The sequence below is a fragment of the Dysidea avara genome, chromosome 5 (genome assembly GCF_963678975.1).
Source record: "Dysidea avara chromosome 5, odDysAvar1.4, whole genome shotgun sequence".
Classification (NCBI taxonomy): Eukaryota; Metazoa; Porifera; class Demospongiae; order Dictyoceratida; family Dysideidae; genus Dysidea; species Dysidea avara.
The window spans coordinates 17,957,004-17,973,370 of record NC_089276.1 but is presented as its reverse complement, the minus strand read 5'-3'; the positions used below and the strand labels follow the sequence as shown (position 1 = coordinate 17,973,370).

General features: G+C 36.8%; 1 protein-coding gene across 1 annotated transcript in view; it reads left to right on the top strand.

Annotated features, from left to right (window-relative positions):
* Positions 1–16,367, top strand: part of LOC136255904 (uncharacterized) — a 145,964-nt gene that overhangs the window by 106,620 nt on the left and 22,977 nt on the right. The window contains exons 9-15 of the mRNA XM_066048805.1: positions 818–2,080; positions 2,127–2,408; positions 10,750–11,040; positions 11,700–11,978; positions 12,066–12,359; positions 12,412–12,723; positions 12,773–13,063. Of these exons, the coding sequence (XP_065904877.1) occupies positions 818–2,080; positions 2,127–2,408; positions 10,750–11,040; positions 11,700–11,978; positions 12,066–12,359; positions 12,412–12,723; positions 12,773–13,063 (3,012 nt within the window). The remainder of the gene's footprint in view (positions 1–817; positions 2,081–2,126; positions 2,409–10,749; positions 11,041–11,699; positions 11,979–12,065; positions 12,360–12,411; positions 12,724–12,772; positions 13,064–16,367) is intronic.

Sequence of the window (16,367 nt, the reverse complement as noted above, 5' to 3'; positions counted from 1 at the left end):
AGAGCTGATATCTGGAGCGGCCAAGAATCAATCTTAATCCAACTACTTATACTACAAATTTTTATTCCAAGCAAGAACACCTTACATTGGCTGTAAAAAAAAGTCCACCCATGAAAGTAACTGGCAATTGAAATAGCTGATATCTGAAGAGGCCAAGAATGAATGCTGATATACAACTAATTGGAATTAACAAAAAGTTTAACATTGAACCTTTATCTTTCAGCTGTGTTCTACATTCACTCTTGCTGCATCATAAATTGATTTCTTTTTAGTCTAATTGGCTGGTAATTTGGCCGCCCTTTTTTGCTCTATACACTGAATATTAAAAAAGGCGGCCAAATTACCAGCCAATTAGACTTAAAAGAAATCAATTTATGATGCAGCAAGAGTGAATGTAGAACACAGCTGAAAGATAAAGGTTCAATGTTAAACTTTTTGTTAATTCCAATTAGTTGTATATCAGCATTCATTCTTGGCCTCTTCAGATATCAGCTATTTCAATTGCCAGTTACTTTCATGGGTGGACTTTTTTTACAGCCAATGTAAGGTGTTCTTGCATGGATTAAAAAATTGTAGTATAAGTAGTTGGATTAAGATTGATTCTTGGCCGCTCCAGATATCAGCTCTTTAAGTTACCAGTTATTTTTACTTTCATGAAGTCCTTCCCTACAACTGAGCTGTTAATTACATTGCATGGATTACAGATACTTGTAGTTTCTTGGACGTGCCTTTTTTTACAGCGAAGGTGTTTTTGGGGATGGTCATATATACTGTACAGATAAATACTACATGTAGTTATGTTGCATTTTGTATGTAGAAAGCAACTATTATTTGGGTTTTTTCAAGAACTATAATGGTGGCAGGTCATCCATTATAATAATGACCACTGAATCACAACCAGTGTCCTATTCCATTGAGATTCCAGGAATAGGATATTATCACAGTGGAACTATCACTGCTAGCAATGAGGACATTGTGAATCTTCCTAGTAGTGTAGAAGTGTTATCACATAATGATCAGAATAAAGGAATTTACCTTAAAGCCAGTAGTGAGCGAGTGACTGTGATTGGTCAAAGTGTGGTATCTACATCTACCAGTGTTGATACCTTTCTTGCTCTGTTTAATGCAATACTGTGTGCTCCTGAGTATATGTATTATGGGATGACTGTAGCTATGGGATATGAAAACCGCTATTACAGTTCAGTACTAATAGTTGGTACAGAAAACAACACAATGATGAAGTTGACAGTCACACAACCAGTCACCATTAAAGTTGATGATACTTATACTAATCTCATTAGTGATAGACAATATTCATTTGTGATCACCAGGTTACAAACAGTGTATGTTAGATCATTGGAGGACTTGACTGGTACTAAAATTGTTACTAACAAGCCAGTGTCTGTGTTTAGTGGTCATCAAATGGGTGTTGACTTTGAACATCACATAGAACAAGTTCCACCCACCACATTATGGGGTAGAGTATATTATACTGTACCATTAGCCACCAGAAGGTCATATACTATTAAAGTACTGGCAGCATACGACTCCACTAATGTTGATATTTACTGTAATAATTCAAGGAGATCTTATGCTATCAATGAAGGGGAGTTTGTTAATAGGTCATTATCACTTCAAGAATATTGTGTAATTCAATCAAATAAAAAAACATTTGTTGCACAGTTTGCTCTCGACCAGTCTGATGGTGGTACTGGTGATCCAATGATGACAGTTATTCCAGCCACAAATCATTACACTAATAATGTCATCTTCACTACCTTACGTAACCATAAGTCATCAAGTTACAGACACTTTGTTAACATCATAGTGCTGGCACAGTATTATCAGCCTGACATGATCTACTTGATAACAGGAGGAGTGAAAAAGTCACTAGACACACAGGAATGGGTACCGGTTAGAGTTAACAATGTCATTGAAGCATATGCTACAAAAGTGTCTATATCAGAGGGTGTGGTTGAAATCTTCCATACTAATACATCAGCTCTGATGACAACAATAGTGTATGGGTTTACTAAGAGTGAAGGGTATGGTAATCCTGGAGGACTAGCTTACCAAGCAGGTTAGTTTTGCAATAGCCATAATAATTATACCACATATTCATTAAGGTTGTAGTTGCACCTTTCCCACTATTACTACTCATCCATCAAGTCATGTAATCAGGTTATCTGCTAACAAGCACAACCTGTCACTAACTTGTGAGGCAGATGGAGCAACATCATATAATTGGGAAAGACAGAGTGGTAGTATTCCATCTGGTGCCATTGGAGTGAACACTAATACTCTCACTATCATTAACCTACAACCAGAAGATGCTGGTAACTACCGATGTGTGGCCACTAATGATTGTGGAACAAATTACTCTAACTACGCTGCAATTAGTTTAAGAGGTAAGGAAGCTTTGTGCCTTACAATTATTTTAGTGATATACAGTAAAGTGTCCAGTACTACCATAATCACAAAGCAAATTACCACATTCACATGTTTTGATACTGGTTATAATGTCTGTTATAAGTGGACAATTGGATTATTTCCTAGTGAAGTGACTAGTATAAACACCAATCAGTGGTGGATCTAGATGGGTTTATGTGGTTACAACAGAAACCCCCATTTAAGTTTAGTTCAGTGGCAGTCTATAACTAGCTTCATGATTGTTTGTATTGACAATTTGTCATAGCAAACAACTATATATCACTTTATTTCAGTAACATACATACAAATGCACTTAATTAACACCATTTATAGCTATTAAACCCTCAGCAACAGTTTGTTTTTCATCCCCCAAAATTATCAAGATACTCTAATAGAGCAGTCACATAACTATTCTAATAGAGCAATCATAGCTACATCTAAATCACAATGCCCATAGTTAGCTATAGTATTTACTGTTTAAAGTATTGGATTTATTGTAATTGTGTTAACTAAAAGTAGCCTAAAATTTAATCTCAAAGCTTCTAGAATCTCAAAATTTTCTGGAGAAATGCCCTCAGATGCTTTATTTTTCAGTTATATCAACTTTTTAAAATCCTAGATCAGCTACTGCCAATACTATGGTGATTCCAGTTGTAAGATTTACAGGCTAGGACTGTTATAATAATACAATAAACATCGCCAACCTGTTTACAGTTGAAGCGATGGTTACTAAGTCTGGTTTTCCAGCATTTGAGCAAGTGCGCATGTGCATACAGACATGAGGTCACTGTTTCAATGCATAAAAAGTAGCAATGCACCACTCCAACCTATACTAGCTATTTAAAAATTTTTAAATATAAAAGGAAGTAGGTATTGATATAATAATTATACATGCTACAAAAAGTAAGGAATCAAGCTCAAAAATGATACAACTGAAATGAGAAACAATCCATGCAATAAAAAGTAAGGGAACAAGATTAGATGACTACTTGCTAAAATGAGACATACTTTAATCCCTACTTTGGCTAATTTGATGGTCTCATTTCAAGATGCTAGCCAAAAGTAGGCATTAAAGTGTGTCTCATTTTAGCAAGTGGTCAGTTTCCTTAGTTCTTATTGCATGGATCATTTCCTAGTTCAGCTGTATCATTTTTGAGCTTGTTTCCTTACTTTTTGTATAATTAGGTACATCAATCCCTACTTCCTTTAACTTTTTAAAGTTTTTTAAAAGCTAGTTTGTTTACTTTTATGTGTAGCTACAAGTAGCTAGCTATATTATACTTTTTGTTTTCCACATAGTATAAATCAATGGTGCATTCTAGACCTGACCTACAGGGGGCCAAGTAGGGAACAGCATGTATGGCTGTATATTATAAAGTAGAATTTTGGGGGGTGGGGGTCTGGGGGGTGTAACCCCCAGAAGCTACAGAATTTTTGCACTTTGATGGCTTCATAACAGCCTAAAATTGTGACCATATTTTACAAAACCAATCCAAATCGCACATCAGGCAAAATCAAACTAAAACCACCAGTGGATAGCTACACTATCGTACTAGTAGTTTTGACACTCAGTACCACTCAAACTACTCGAGGCTTGTTTCAACAAACGTCTTTTCTGGGTGGTGTGTAGAGCCTGAATGGTGGTTTTAGGCCTTGTGCAGGACCTGGCTTGGCAAGAATCAGTGGTTTACTGGTGGATAGCTTGATAATGTTGGCCAGACGTTTTTCTGTGGATTTTGCTACATATCAGCCACTAAGGAGCCAGCACAGCCCTGAAATCTCGTCTTTGGACTCCAATCATGGTCTGCCTCCATTTTGAGGTCTAACCCTTGCCCACCCCACAACCCCCACCCTCCACCCCTTTGTGAGCACTCGTGATACTACTTTGCTCATCCAACTGCTCAGATTTTCTATCGGGAAACTCTACGAGCAGCTACAAGTACTGGAAGTGGTCTGAAAGGTAACAGATTGATGCATCTTTAGTGTAAATTTCATATGTATGCTTGCTATCCTTGGAGAGTTATGCTGGCTTGAATTCTCTAAAACCGTTTAACTCGAAACTTCTAATGTGCGATTTGGATCGTTTTACCAAAATGTGGTCACAATTTATGCTAAAAACATGAAAATGCTAAAAATAACGATGCTAATCTGTACTGCAACATTTCCCCAAGATTTGTAAAATGTTAATTTTCAGCAAGGGGGCCATGCCCCCCATTCCTTAGAATTGCCCATGGTATAAATATCACTTGAAGCAGCTATTTATTACCTTCCTGCACAATAAGTGCCTCTAAAATAATTATCATTTTGTCTTTTATAGCTATTACAGCAACTGTTAAAAACTTCAGCTGAATTTCTAATGTGCTAAATGTTGATGATTAAACAGTAAAACATCGCTGAAGAATCCAGCATTAAGAGTGAAACCCTCATTTTTAGAAGTCTGGATCCCGAGGTGGATCTGCCCCTCAAAGGCATTATTAGCTAGCTACCTCACAAAAAACTAAACTGGTAAGACTATATACCGATTACCCAGCGTTAATAAATGCTAGAGACAACTTGGCTACTACACCCATTCAGCCTCTTCTTATGCACATGTACAATCATGTGTTTGGATAGTGGTGTGTTCCGTAACCATAGACCTTATGCGTTGTGGTGTGCGAAAATTAGTTTTCCATATACGCTCAGGATCTATCCGAAATATTAAAATTAATGCTAAAACTATGAAATGGTGATGAAGTGGCATGGGTGTTTCAACTATTTCACATTTCTTATTAACTAAGATGAGAAAGCAACTCAGTAATAAGGTAGGAGTTCTGTGAAACAGTTATGTATAATATAGTACAGTAATAATCCTATAGCACATCGCAAACGGTGGTTTTGGGCAAGTTACTTAACTTACTTTGTACCATCATCGATTATCAGCCTGTACCAGAGCACTCAAGTCTTTAAGGGTAAATAAATTAGGAATGGGATAGTGTTTCAAGTTCGTTCAGTAGTATAATAAGGCCACCGCTAAGTTGAGCTTTCAGGTACAGCCTCATGGCTAAAAAATACACTCCCAACTGAACGCAATAGCATACCCAGTACTGTATAATAAATAAACGTTTTATAGACCTCCTGTCTTGTTAGTAAGTCACTTTCTCATCTAATTTGTCAAGAATGTGAGACAACTGAAACACCCGTGCTACTCCGTGGCCACTTTCTAATAATTGGTATTGTGGATAGATCCTAAGCGTATATGGAAAATAATTTTCGCACACCCCAATAATGCATAAGGTCTATTAAGCACCACAACTACTAATTATCCTTTGAGAAGAACAAAGAAGCAAATGAATGATGAAAGCAAACAGCATGGTGCAGTAGACAGAGTGTAATTGGAACAAGAGATTTGTGAATCCACCTTCATTATCTTGGCTGTCTGAAATTTCTGGAGCTGTACACCTAGCACCAAGGGTCCTTCATTTCCAAAAATGTCATCGATGACTATGGAAATTTGACAATTTTTATTAGAAATATAGAAATTTTGTTGGAAATTCAGAAATATATAACTGAAATTTTAAATATGATTAAATTTTTAAATGTTTGGCATCAAATTTTGATTATTTTATTAATGTAAGTTATACCGCATGCATTTATATGTGTATATACACAAGGCAAGATGCAAGGAGAGAGGTCACTGTCAATAGAAGACATATAGCGCCATCTAGATTTGTATTTGTATTTTAAGGATAAAGGCTTATGCCTGTACATCCATAAACAAATTAATAATTATTATGTACTTAGCTATTCTAATTACTATACAAAAGATTATAAGCACACTAACTTGTGTCCGTAATCTGCTTCGTAAATTTGTTTTATACTTTTGAGCTGATTCAATTCCTACAATACAAAGGCCACAGTGTAAGTCATTTTGGTGTGTTTGTGGATTACTGACGAGTGTTTTATTCAAATTCCTGAGAGGTCACAAGCACTGGCACCCTCGCCCCAACCACGATAGAGTCACATCAGTTTACCAGACCACTAGTGAACTGCTTGGCTCAGCTTGAACTCATGATGAAACGACGTATCATCTAATACGGTAGCCTAAGGCACAGAACATACTACAACTCAAGCTACAACTTTGTAGCACCCAAGAATTTCCAAGATAGATATTTGGAAATTTTGGTAGAAATTTAAAACTTTGGTAGAAATTCATCTAGAAATTAGAAATTTGGGTTGATAAATTTCCACATTTTGAAATATCGTCAATGGATTTTGTATGAGAAGGACCCCAGCGCAACTGGGTCTTACAGCAGGCAGCCAGGCAGACAAAACCCAGGTGAATTTCAAAACTTTTTAACTCACTGTACATCAAAACATTCAACTTTTCGCTTCATTTAACCAATCATTGCAGCAGTACTATGTATTCCAGGTGGTTTTTTTTAGAAGACTTATTGCAAGACTGTTTTTTAAAAGTACAAAATAAAATATGAAGCCACATAATCATTAAGTATGACAGTACTGAATAAGTAAGGATTTGTAAGAAATTATATGGCTTTGTTAAATTTTTGCACTTAAAAACAGCCTTGCAATTAGTTATCCTTCTCCTTACTGTTTCGCTTCATTAGTAGTGTCATTATCAGTTCAAAGAATTGTCTACAATGCTTGTTGTCATCATATCAAAAACTTTGTCGCATTTACTGTACAGTAGGCGGAGGTAACTTCGTAAATTTTAACTTTGATCGGCTGTTACTCCTCAGTGGCTTAACCAAATGCTTTGAAATTTGCTTTGAAGATACGCTAGTATATAGCGATTAATTTGAATCCAAGCACCAGTGTCTAGCTTTTCTGAGTTTTGCAAAATCATTAATTTTTCAAGAACATGTAACACGATTTTTACTTAAAAACTTAATAGGCATACCAAAACCTACTACTAATCACTTCTATAAGGAAAATTCCTTCCCAAATCAACTGTCTGTTAAGTACTGCCTATTCTAATCAACCGAGAATGACAAAAAACCCACAACTAGTAATGGTACGATTCTTTCCGGAAACTCTGCATTACGCGCTTGCGCAAATTTCAAGTTTTTGAAAGATTCATAGTTATGCCTCGAGAGTACAAAAAGGCAGGGATTAAAAACCAATGGAGTCAAGAACAGCTTGACAAAGCCATGGCAGCTGTAAGAGGGAAGGAATTGAACACTAATCAAGCTACCAAATGCTACGGAATACCATATAGCACACTAAGTGACCACCTAAAGGATAAAAGTAAGAAGTGCTATGGTGGCCCCCCAACTGTTATGACCATGGATGAAGAGAGGGAAATTTATCGTAGCTGCCAGGTCTTACAACAGTTTGGGTTTCCTCTGAATGTAGATACAGTTGGTATCATAGTTCAAGACTACTTGAATGACATCAAGAGACTGAATCCTTTTGCAAACTCCATACCAGGCCGGAATTGATGGGAAAGATTCTTGCGGAGGTGGCCAGAGCTGGTGAAACATAAACCAAAACATCTTCCCAAGTGCAGGGCCCTTGGTGGACGAGCCGAGGTAAAAAATTATTTGCAGCATAATTCTAAAATTGTAATTGCATAATAATAATATACATACACAAAATGAACTATATTTAGTTCATAGTCTACAACAATGCATGGCCAAGAGCCCTGCAGTTGTGTTTATACAAAAGTTATGCATTTTGGACTTTTGAAAAGGCACCTCTTTAATTAATAAGGTTGCACTTAAAAGGCAGTTCACATTGACAGGTGCAACTTCTTTCTAACAACAATCGCGGACTCTATAGGGAGAAACACGAGAATACGTAAATTCACGAGGTTACCCCCAAACGCTTTTTTTTACACCACCAGATGTTTAGTGCTATATCTCTTCAGCAATAAGCTCAACTCTCTTGTAAGTTGGTATGCTGAGAGTACATATGTACGCGCTAAACATAATGAACTTTGGTTAAAATCAATTCAGTAGATTGAAAGTTATAAATGAAAAAGCAAAGTATTCACGAAGTTACCCCCACCTACCTTACATTTAATTTTTATGAAGTAAAATTACAGAAAATAACACCGTTTTTCAAACAGCGTATCATAACTTCCGCATACTCCAGTTTACGGAGATGTGGTTGCATTTATCAGAATCATTGATAAATTGCATATCAAGTGATGTGCAAGATTTTGTATAGTAACCAATGGGCAAGAGAGGAGAGAGCCTTGTACGGAGAATTTATGCATCAAGGTACTGTGAAAAATCCTTGTTTCTTATATGTTTTGTGATGTATTAAGCCATTCATCTGGGTGGATTCTTGATCTGTATGATTCAACTCATCAAATGAGACAAAGTTTAGCGAATTTGAGTAATGGCAACCCACTGCACTTTTGAGGTTTGCATACTGAGGTAACGAATTTCTCCTATAGAAAATTGTATGGAGCATACATTGTGGTGGAGTCAACTGTTAACAACTGCCACTATGAAAGTGTTACAACAGAAATTCAAATGCCATTGTATAGAGAAATTCATGGGCCTTGTTTTTATGTATGGTTTGTCAGCAAATTATGGATTCTAATGAGAGCACTTTTGCCTTATTTGTATATAGTGCAAATACATGTATTTTCTATTAGGCAAGAGACAATGGCTGTTCAAAAAATTTTAAACTGATCACTGAGACCAAACTAAAGCTATAAAAAGGACATGAAGTAGTATTTAGGCTGTTTTATTTAATACATATATCATAAGAATTAAGGTTAAAATTTAGTGCTTTGTAAAACTTTCCAAATGTTACAATTTCCATTAGCCTTTTTTGATATGCTAACTGTGCAATAGTGCATGAGAGACCGGTTATCCCTGTTCCCCTTCACTTAAGGGCATGGCTGCTACTGGATATGCGCAGGAGTTCAACTGAAGTTACAGAGCACTTAGAATGTGATGCCATTGACGTTTAAATATCAAACTGCCATGTGGCAGTGAGAGGATTATTAGCAAAACTGGCAGTTACTGGTATGACTTTATGTTGTTACAGGGGTGTAGCTACACCCAGGCCTACCCGGAAACAGGCCTGGGTAATCACTGCCGATGCCCAGGCTGCAAGCATAATAAACTGCGGCACCCACCCTGGCGCGGATCTACTGAAATGAACAATACATACTTGCTCTTTTTTGCACATCTGTGACACTTTGAGCAGCTGCTATCAAAAGAGATCACCTATTCTGAAGATCCCTTCATCAATTAAGTAAAGTTCTATATAATGCATAGCATCATGTGATCACATTTTGAAATCTGAGTGGTTGCAGATTAAGCACACACAATTTTGATGAACTTTCATAGTTGAAACAGTACTGGATGTAATGGTAGACGGATGATAAACTGACAACAGTCATGGCTACCGTTGTCTTCCAGGTCATGGTGGGAAGAGCTACTGTAATGCAGTCATGTCATCATCAAGGATTCCAGAAGCAAGACTAAAATCTCGACTAAAATATTAGTGTTGGATATATAAAGTACTTGGATATATGAAGTACGCCTAAAGAAAAACTGTATACAAATACGGAAAAGTGAAAAAGAAGTCGTTACTGGGGCTGGAGCACCTATCAGACATTAAGTCAGTTGCTTCTATAATATTCATGCAGTAATATTACTAACTTAGCTGCATAAACAGCAGTGTGGTAGTAAGCTAGGTACACGTATGCACTTTTAAATAATTTTTCAAAAGCAAATGTGTAATAAAGAGTCCACAGGGATAGGCTCGCATTTTTAATTTTTAATAAGTAGCTTGCATGGGGACTGCTATACCTAGTGCTTGGGAAACCCTGAAGGATAGCTACACCCCTGTGTTGTTAGGTGGTAGTGTTGAACACAAAGAAGGACACTGGTAAGTCATGAAAAATGTATTGTACATACTGCGGTATGCCAAAAAGCACCTCTCAGGCTGAAGTGATGTCGAACAGTGAAAAATTCAAGCCTGTAACCTTAGCTGTTATCAAGTTATGCTTGTCTGAAGGCATCAGTCAGTCAGTCAGTCAGTCAGTTACTCAGTCAGTCAGCCAGTCACTAGAAAATTATATTTAATAATTTTCATAGCAACTTGTTGAAAGAATTTCGGGTTTATCTGAAGGCTTGTTTTTTACCTAACCAATACTGTTTCATCGTCGTCTGGAAAAAGTGAGGCTAGTTTTTGGGTGAAGTTTTTCATTGGCCACATAGACACCTTTGTGGTCCCTACTATACAGTACTATCATACTGTATGATGCACAAAATCCTAATATTAATGTGCATATTATCCTTTTTACTTAATACATGTATTTGTTTGAGATCAGACTAATTATATTTACTATTGTAGTTGTTTCTCTTCTAATTACTACTCATCCTACTGATATGAGTGCTGCTGCTCCATTCAGCGGTGTGTTCACATGTTCTGCCAGTGGATATGGTTACCTGAACATCACTTGGTACAGAACACCTGGTTTACTACCTGACAAGTCTAGGACCAGTGAAGTGTATTTACCAGAAGTCACTACTAGTACTCTTGTTATTCCCAATGTGACTAATGATGATGTTGGTAGTTATTATTGTGTGGTGAGGGCTAACAGCTTGGGAGCTTGGTCAAGTGTGGCAAAACTTTCTTATGCAAGTATGTACTGCATATATATTCAGATTACTTAGTTAACCATTTATTGTGTGCTTAATTTCATGCATACCCCAAATATACATCATTACTACTAGCACATGTAATTTCTTAACCATTGTACCATCATGTACGTTTGGTAATATGTAGTATGCATCATTTGCATTGCACATATGGAAATGTTGAATGATTTTAGAGAGTGTTTAGTTGTGTTATATCAACATGAATGGTTACTAACTTACTATTTCAGTATTATGTGACTATACAGTCTTTACCTGTTCTTTAATGTGCTGCACAAAATCTCAATTTGATTTGAGGGTAGCATGTTCAGAAACTCAAAATACAAACGTTTTGTACACTTCACATTGTATCCAATTGTACAATACCATACAATACAACATTTTGGTGGGAGAAAATTTTGTTTGACACTAGATAGAATTTGGCAGATAATATTTTGGTGAATTCTTGTGTCATACTGCATTCTCCCTTTAGTAAAATATTAGACAAGAAAGTTTCACAAATTGAAGTCGGTTTGCCAAATTTTTCTCCCTCCAAATTTGTATCATATTTATTGTGTGCACTCAACACTTATGCATTGTAACAAAGCTTGGAGGTACAGAATGGTACAAAAGATGAATAAGCTTTTTACTTCTGTTGTTTTTTAGGCACTCCAGCCAAACCAATGGCACAAGTATTACCCAGTCAAATGATCAGTCTTACAGTAAACAACTTTACCATGTCAATGAGGTGTATACCAGATCAGCAAGACCTCAACTATGTGTGGGAGAAAAGAAATGAAAACCTTCCTTCTAGAGCACAAGGTGTACACTCATCAACACTCACTATTATTAACTTGAAACCAGAAGATTCTGGAGAGTATCGATGTGTAGTGAGTAATTCTACTGGAAAAATAGCTTCTGAATATCAACCAGTAACTATTAAAGGTGTGTACTTTAATAATTATATGCACTGTAAAACACTCAAAACAACAAGTTGGTCACATGTGCACATTTTACTTTCTCTTTATACAGTTTCACTAACAGTGATGATAACCCAACCAAAACCTACTACAGTACATGTATATGATACTGCTACATTTCAATGTACTGGAAGGAGCTATGGGAAAGTTACAATTACATGGAAGAAATTGATGTCTAAATTACCAGTAACTGCCACAGTAAATATCACTAAAATATCAAAGAATGAAGTTACTAGTATCCTAACAATTGATAAAAGTATTGGTTATTACAAGGGTAACTACTACTGTGTTATAGAAAATGATGTGGGGAAAGTGAATTCCACATTTGCATACTGTGATGTAACAGGTATAGTTGTAAACTATTATCATGGTCACTGATGTTACTTTATGTGATTTAGTTCCTTGTCCAGAAATAATCCAACCACCACAACCTGTTATAGTGCGACCTGGAAACATGGTGACATTTTCTTGTTTAGCTTGGAGTTTTGGTGGATTAGAGTACAAGTGGACTAAAAATAACAACACTCTGCCATTAAATACATCAGTATCATTTCAAGATGGCATAGTATTCCCTATGGATACTAGTTGTACCACTACCATGTATCAGTTTAGAATGTCTAAGATTCAGACAGCAGATGAAGGTCTGTATTGTTGTGTAGCATCTAATGAGTGTGGAAAAACCACAGAATGTGCTAAGCTAGAAGTAGACAGTAAGTTATAATGCTGTTGTATCTAATAGTTTATATGTGTGCATTGCAGCCACTCCAAGCATCACTGTACAACCACAATCTGATGTATTTAAGAACAATGACAGAAATTTAATGGTATTTGAGGTTGTTGCTACAGGAATGGGTCCCATTTCTTATCTATGGGAAAAGCACCAATCATTCAGTAACAGTTGGATAAGACCTTCTAGTAGAGTTGTGAGTGTCACATCATCTAAACTGATATTTAGTGTAATCACAGAAGAAGATGAAGGCACTTATCGTTGTATTGTTACCAATGATGATGGTAGTGTAGTATCTGATAATGTTAATATTACTGTGTATGGTGAGTAAGATTTCTGTAGCGTTGTTACAGTATATCAGTGGCGGATCCAATGGGGGGCAAAAGGGGAACGTTCACCCCACACCCCCCAAGGGAAAAAAGGAATAAAAACTTATACAAGATCGAGATACTCTAATAGAGCAGTCAGTCAAATACTCTAATAGAACAGTCATCACACATAATACTGTTAAGAATTCTGTATAGTTGCCGAATATGAAAACTAACATCTGCAGCATTATAATAGCATGGGGACACTTAGCCTGTTAAATTCCTTAAATAAAATACACATAGTCTTGTGTATGCCATTCTTTAACATTGTATTCATGAGCTATCACTTAAAAACAAGTCTTATTCAATGTAGTCCACTTAGAAAGCAGTATGATTTAGATATTTTGTGCATAAACCACTCTACATCAACATTTTCAGTCTGAAATGTATAAATAGGTATAGCTTCTTCTGGGGGGGGGGAGGCACAGCCTCCCAAACCCCCTGCTCCATATACTGTACTTACTACTTAGTCAAGTGGCTTAGCAGCACTAAAATGCATTATTGTTACAGAGCGGATAAAAGCACCAAATTTTTTTAGAGCTTCTGTAAACCATACTAATGGGTTTTAGCCTAGGAGCCCTCACCAAATCATTAATATTCACCTGATTTTCCTATTTGAATTTTTATAAATTAGCAATTTATACTACTATTGTATGATATGTATTCCATCAGCTGTAAATTAAATATACAAGAGTAAAAACATGTTTCTTCTCCAGAACATATGTTTTGAATGGCTTCAGACAACAAAACATGATGTTTATTAAAATAGAAAAACAATTAAAAGGTGGTGTTAATCTCTGTATTGCTTTCCCAAAGTGTTATTAAAAGGAAAATTGAGCCATGTCTTTTGGGGAGTTGTAATTGTTTAAAGAGTGTCAGATTTCTTTATAATCTGTTGTGTCAAATATTCTTCTGGTGAGTTCCTAATGTCTTACTTTTATTAGAATAAGTACAGTATGCATTGCTTGGTAGATGACAATATTTCCAAACAATATGGAGCTAGATTGGAAAAAGTGTATTATTTGCCAACAGGAAAATGTTGAGCCTTTGAAATGCCCATTGCAGGATCCAGGAACAAGTGAAGATAAATCAGAAGCCTACAGATCCTTTCTGATTAATGTAGAGCAGTTTCAGGCCATTGGCGCACTTCCAACGAATATCTATTTTGAAAATGAAAGTTCTGCTAATTTTTTTATCACACAGTGCATCTTCGCATAAAAGTTGCCATTTGAAGTACAACAATTCTAAGCTTTAAAAGGCAATGAAAAGAAAATCTTGCATGGATGACCATGAGTATGAAAGAAGAACTAATAAAAGACAGGCAATTGATATGGATGTTTGCTTGTTTTGTCAGAAAGGAAATGAGGAAGACGATCTTCATCAGGTTCTATCATTTGATGCGGACACAAATATACGAACCATGATTACTGAGCTACAGGATACTATCCTTCTTTCTCGAATTGATGGAGGAGACCTAATTGCAAAAGAAACTAAGTATCACTTGAAATGCTTGGTTAATTTAAGAAATTGTTTCAGAAGCCATACCAGAAAGTTAAGCCAGCAACATCAAAACATAGATGAAAAATTGAATGAGTCAAGAACATTTGTAGAACTAACGAACTACATTGAAAAAGCTGTAGATTCTGGAACTCTCATATTCAAGCTTTCTGAAATACACTTCCTCTATGTGAATCGTCTTGAAGATCTAGGTATTAACAAACTGGTCAACAAAACCAGACTGAAAGATACTTTGTTGCAGAAATTTCCAGAAGCACAAGAGCAGCATGATGGCAAAAACACCATTATTGTTTTCAAGGAAGGGATGAAAAATATGTTAAAGGAAGCCCTTAAGAAACGAGACTTCTCAGAAGATGCTGCGATACTTGCTAAAGCAGCAGTGATAGTCCGGAATGACATTTTTAACCACCATTGTGTTAGCTTCACTGGTGCATTTCTGCCTAATTGTCAAGAAGATTCTTTGCCCTCCAACCTTAAATCACTTGTTTCACTAATATTAAATGGTGCCAACTTGAAAGATCAGGACAGACATGAAACACAAGCTTGTCTTACTGCTGCCCAAGTTCTACTGTACAATGTAAAAAGGAAATCACCCTCTATAAATGATGTGAAAACAAGGCATACTCTGCAGCGAGAGCCACCTATCCCAGTATATATTGGCTTGAATATTCATCAAATGACCAGAAGTAAGAAACTTATTGATCAATTATATCAGATGGGAATCAGCATTTCATATGACAGAGTTATGGAACTTGAAGAATGGATTGCCACCTCTGTCTGTGAACAATTTGAAAAAGATGGTGTTGTAGCTCCTACTGGTCTTCGGAAAGGTTTATTTACTGTTTGTGCACAGGATAATATAGACCACAACCCTAGCTCAACCACTGCTGTCAATGGCTGGAATCACTCTTTTCCAATTTCCAACTAAGGCGAACCCTGGTGAAAGCAGACCTCCTGTAACAATACCACCTTCTGGACCCAAGCAGCACTTCCTACCTGATAATTATGCCATGGTCCCAGCTGTAGCTCTGACGGCAAGTGCTATTGATGTACCAATGCATCTGAACAGTAATACAGAACCACTTCAAACCTACCTGTGTGAGGCACAATCCATGGAGAAATGCTGGAGTGAGAATGCACTGACCCTTGTTGAGAAGGAAGAACTTACCAGTGAAGATTGTTTGGTGTGGGCTGCATATCATGCTTCACAGCAACCTCCCATAGAAGATCCTCCAGCTGTGTGTATGCTACTGCCACTTTTCTATGAAAAGGCTGCTACCCCTGCAATGGTAAAGCATGGCATGAATGTACAAAGAAAGGTAATTGAGTACCTAAACCCTGGACAAATTCCAGTCACTACCTTTGATCAGCCACTATTTGCCCTGGCAAAGCTTGTACAATGGAAGTAGCCAGATACTCATGGTGAGTCAATGCATGTTGTTATGCTTGGTGGCTTGCACATAGAGATGGCCCTCTGGAGTACACTGGGAGATGTCTTGGAAGGTTCTGGCTGGACTTCAGCATTAACTGAATCAGAGGTTGCTTCATCTGGTACAACTGACTCCTTTTTGAAGGTTTCTCATCTTGCGCGGACCAGGCATGCCCACCAAGTAACTCTCTTAATCCTCCGGAAACTTCAAAAGTTGGCCTTTTTGCAATCAGGAAGCAATCAATCTGAAGCAGCTTGGAAAGATGACATGCAGAAGAGAAGTCCTACGTTTATGTACTGGGACTTTATCTT